General features: G+C 38.1%; 1 protein-coding gene across 6 annotated transcripts in view; it reads right to left on the bottom strand.

The window, feature by feature from the left end:
• Positions 1–6: 6 nt before the first annotated feature.
• Positions 7–4,607, bottom strand: part of LOC106876343 (uncharacterized) — a 394,374-nt gene continuing 389,773 nt past the window's right edge. For all 6 annotated transcript variants that reach the window (XM_052968977.1, XM_052968976.1, XM_052968980.1 and 3 more), the window contains one exon: positions 7–434. Coding sequence is in view for 1 of the 6 variants with exons in the window: in XM_052968981.1 (XP_052824941.1) it covers positions 419–434 (16 nt within the window). In the remaining 5 variants the exon portion in view is untranslated. The remainder of the gene's footprint in view (positions 435–4,607) is intronic.

Below are 4,607 nucleotides of genomic sequence, written 5' to 3'. Positions count from 1 at the left end.
AAGGCGCAGTGAAATGGTAGAGGCAGTGGTAGTGGTGGTGGTGTAGAAGCAATTGTGCAGGTAGAGGTTGCAGAAGAAGCAGTAGTAGTAGCAGCAGTGGTGGTGGTAGTGGTAGTTATGCAGTGTTTATGGTGATTGGTCTTCTTTTGATTTTTGTGTGCGTTTTGTCCCCTCCCCCTTTCAAATAATTGCTGGTTGTGTTGTTGTTGTTGTTCTTCACTAGCTGACCTTCCTTCCATCTTTCCCTTCTTTCTGAACCTCCTCCTCCAACCCCCTATCTCCTCCTCCATCATTGCCTTAATTTTCATTGATGTTGCTGTTGTTGTTGTTATTGGTTCCTTTAACAGATTGTCCCCTTTTCTTCCTTCCTTTCTTTCTCTCATGCTCTTTTTTTCCTTCTTTTTTTTTCATCAACTTTCTACAGATGACTCAATCTAGGAAAAAAAAAAAGTAAAAAACAAACAAACAAATAACCACATATAAATTTACTGTAACAACAACAGCAATATCATATTAACATGCCACACACAAACACACACACACACACATAAAAACCCACATGAGTGCACCACCCAAAGATCACCATCATGTACCTGATCCTTGAATAGCATTAATCATTATAATACTAACCCCTTGCTTCTATGACAACGAAACCTTTCAATTTTAAAATGTTTATATTTATGCTAAAAATTTCTATGAAGTGGTTGGCATTTGGAAGGGCATCCAGCTGTAAAAACCATGCCAAAACAGACACAGTAGCCTGGTGCAGTCTTCTACCTAGCTGGTTCCTGTCAAACTGTCCAACCCATGCCAGCATGGAAGGCGGACGTTAAATGATGATGGTCATCAAATTAAGAATCATTAGTTATGTTCCAAATACAAATTAAATAATTGTTTCTAATTAAGGAACAAGGCTGGCAGTTTTGATGGGAGGGGGACGATCAATTAATTACATCAACCCCACCAGTAATTGAATTGTGTCTTATTTGATCGAATCTTGAAAAATATGAAAGGCAGAGTTGATCCTGGCACAGTTTGAACTTATGATGTAAAGAGTTGGAACAAATACTGGAAAGCACTTTCTCTGATATTCATATGATAAAATAACTGTTTCAAGTAAAATAACAAAATATCGTTTCTCCTGTATAAGCACAAGGCCTGAAATTTTAGGGGAAGATTACATTGACCTCAGGATTCAACTGGTACTTATTTTAATGATTTCAAAAGGATGAAAGGCAAAGCCGACCTTAGCATAGTCTGAACTCAGAACGTAATGATGAATGAAATGCTGCTAAGCGTTTTGTCCAGGGTGTTTACAATTCTGCCAGCTTGCAGCCATATAATAACAAGAATCTTTTCGACTATCACAGAGTTAGAAATTTGGTTGGGGGGGGGGGGGGTAGTCAATTACATTGACCTCGGTCTTAATTGGGACTTATTTCAACAACTTCAAAAGGATGAAAGGCAAAACTGATCTCAGCAGAATTTGAACTCTGAATGCAAAAATAGATGAAATGCTTCTAAGCATTTTGTTTGGTGCATTAACAATTCTGCCAGTAAAATAACTAAATAATGAAGAAGGAGGGGATCTTACAATGTGAAAAGGGAAAGTTTAATATAATCACTATTTAATGTCTGCCTTCCATACTGGCATACATTATATATTTCAGGCACAAGGGCCCATCATAAGAGGTGAATGGCCTCTGTGCCTGACATATTCTTTTCTTTATTTGTTTCAGTCAATTGACTACAACCATGCTGGAGCACCGCTTTTAGTCGAGCAAATCAACCCCAGGACTTATTCTTTATAAGCCTAGTACTTATTCTATCAGTCACTTTTGCTGAACTGCTAAGTTACGGGGACATAAACACAACAGCATCGGTTGTCAAGTGATGTTGGGGGACAAACACAAACACACAAAGCTACTTACCACACAACCACTCCTGTGCCTATATATTAGGTTGAGGAAAAAGTTTGTGTGCTGTGTTAAAATAATGCTTTTCCTTATATTTTTATGGTGTGTGTGTTCATTCAGTCAATTATTTTAACACAGCGCACCTACTTATTCTTCAACCTAGTATAAGGGTTACTAAAGTTTCCCTTGTAAGAAGCACTCTGTTGTCATTATTTGCTATTCTACTTGTGTATCATGATTAAAACTACAACACTCCACTGTTGGTTCCAAATTCTGGCACCACAAGGCCAGCAATTTTAGGGGAAGGAAGTCAGTCGATTACATAACCCCCAATACTCAACTAGTACCTAGTGAATTGAGCCCTGAAAAGACAACAGGCAAAGTTGACCTCAGTGACATTTGAACTCAGGATGTAAAGAACCAGAAAAAAATGTTGCCGAGCATTTTGTCTGGCATGGTAACAATTCTCCCAGCATACCGCCTCGTAGTAAACTAAATAATGAAAATATTAATGATTTTTAACAAAATCTATAAAAATTCTTGATTATTTTAATTAAAACACTTGGCCACTATATTTCATTTGGAATATATTTATGAAAGCATTAACACAGTTCATTTTGTTGCAAGCACTCAGACCAGACACCTCGGCTCCAATACTGCCAGCTCATACATATATTCTCTACAGATATTCATATTGGGCCTTCAATCGTAATAATCCCATCAACATGGGATGGGCTGCAGACCTAATGGGATATGGCTCCTTCCCTGCTCCTAATCTTACTCTGACTTGGGAACTAGAAAAGGATGCACACAGACAAACATACAAACACATGAAAAAACTATCAGGAATTATTAAAAGCACTTCTTGAATTTGACATCACTCAAAGAAGACAGGGAGGATGCAAGCCAGCTGAGTGGTTATGAAGTTTGCACCACAATCATTGTGGTTGAGGGTTCAATACCACTGTATGGTATCTTGGGCAAGTATTTTTACCATAATTTTGGGTCAACCCTTTGTGAGTGAAACTGGGTTGATGGAAACCATTTGGAAACAATGGACTGTACTAGTAATTTAATACTTTAGAGTTGTGCTATGCAGATTTGGCTTGGGAACTACTTGGCTGAGTATTCCAAGTTTCTTATTTCTTTATTGCCTACAAGGCACTAAACATAGAGAGGACAAACAAGGAGAGACAAAGGGATTAAGTCAGTTACTACTAAACTACTAAACACAATAGAAGAATTTAAAGGAGAGGTGAGTGTCCACTGCATCCTGAATGATCAATGAATCTTGTGGAATAAAAAGATATTCACCGTACTCCAAATAATAGATAGATGTAGTGGGACAAGAGGTGAATACTTGACAAGAGATGAATTTTGTAATACAGGAAGGAATGCATCCAAGATGATAAACCACTCTTGTTCCACAGCACAGCACATGTGTGTATCTATCTGCACATAAGTATAAACAAGCATACACTAACACATCATTAAACACGTATTCTTTTATTTATTTCAGTCATTTGACTGCGGCCAAGCTGTAGCACCACCTTTAGTCAAACACATCGACCCCAGGACATATTCTTTGTAAGCCTAGTACTTATACTATTGGTCTCTTTTGCCAGGGACTTAAACACACCAACATTGGTTGTCAGGTGATGGTCAGGACACAGACACACACACACATATACATACACAAAGGGCTTCTTTCAGTTTCTGTCTACCAAATCCACGCACAAGGCTTTGGTCAGCCTGAGGCTATAGTAGAAGACACTTGCCCAAGGTGCCATGCAGTGGGACTGAACCCTGAACCATGTGGTTGGTAAGCTAGCTATTTAAACAAGCAAAAGCAGACAGACACACACATGGATGGTTATACCACATTACTCTGCAAGGAGCATAGAGCCAGTTTCCTGGGTTCTCTGGTGAATATATTCTCCCCATTGGACAAGAGGCTTATCTATCAGAGAGTTACTTACTTTTGCCAGCTGAGTGGACTGGTGCAACATGAACTGAAGTGTTTTACTCAAGAATTACAACATATTGCCCTGTTCAGGAATAGAAATCACAATCTTGCAATCATGAGTGTAACATCCTAACCACTGAGCCATGTGCCTACACACACACACACAGCATGTCAACACATACACACCTTATTTCTGTTGATATATTAGCACCACTTGTCAACTATGGGATCAATTGATTGGAAAAAAAAACCCCATCAAAAGACCAAGTGATGTAGAAGCATGTTCATATCTATGAATAAACACACAAAACCATAAACATACCCAGATACAACAGCACATACTCACAGATATTGATCAAAGTACATACAGGGTCAGGGTGGTAGAGGTAACTCAGTTATATCTCTGATCTCATTGATTCATTCCATTACTAGAGCTTTTGCTATTTTACTTTGATTTTTTTGTTTTTGTTTTTGTTTTTAATTTTACTGAAGGCCCAAGCTTCACCATCAGTTCTGATACCATCCAAAGCATCCAGTGGTATGACAGGAAGCTGGCAGAGCTCCAATGAGCCATGCCAACAGTTGGCCACACATCCAGCCTGTTAAATGGTCGATTTTTCTCTTTATTTGTTCATTGATTCACTTACGTATTTTTTCTGTATTTATATATTTATATACATGTGCCTATTATATATATATATATATATATATATATATATATATAT

Source organism: Octopus bimaculoides, chromosome 6 (genome assembly GCF_001194135.2).
Source record: "Octopus bimaculoides isolate UCB-OBI-ISO-001 chromosome 6, ASM119413v2, whole genome shotgun sequence".
In the NCBI taxonomy this organism is placed as follows: Eukaryota; Metazoa; Mollusca; class Cephalopoda; order Octopoda; family Octopodidae; genus Octopus; species Octopus bimaculoides.
This window is presented reverse-complemented; position numbering and strand designations above follow the sequence as displayed.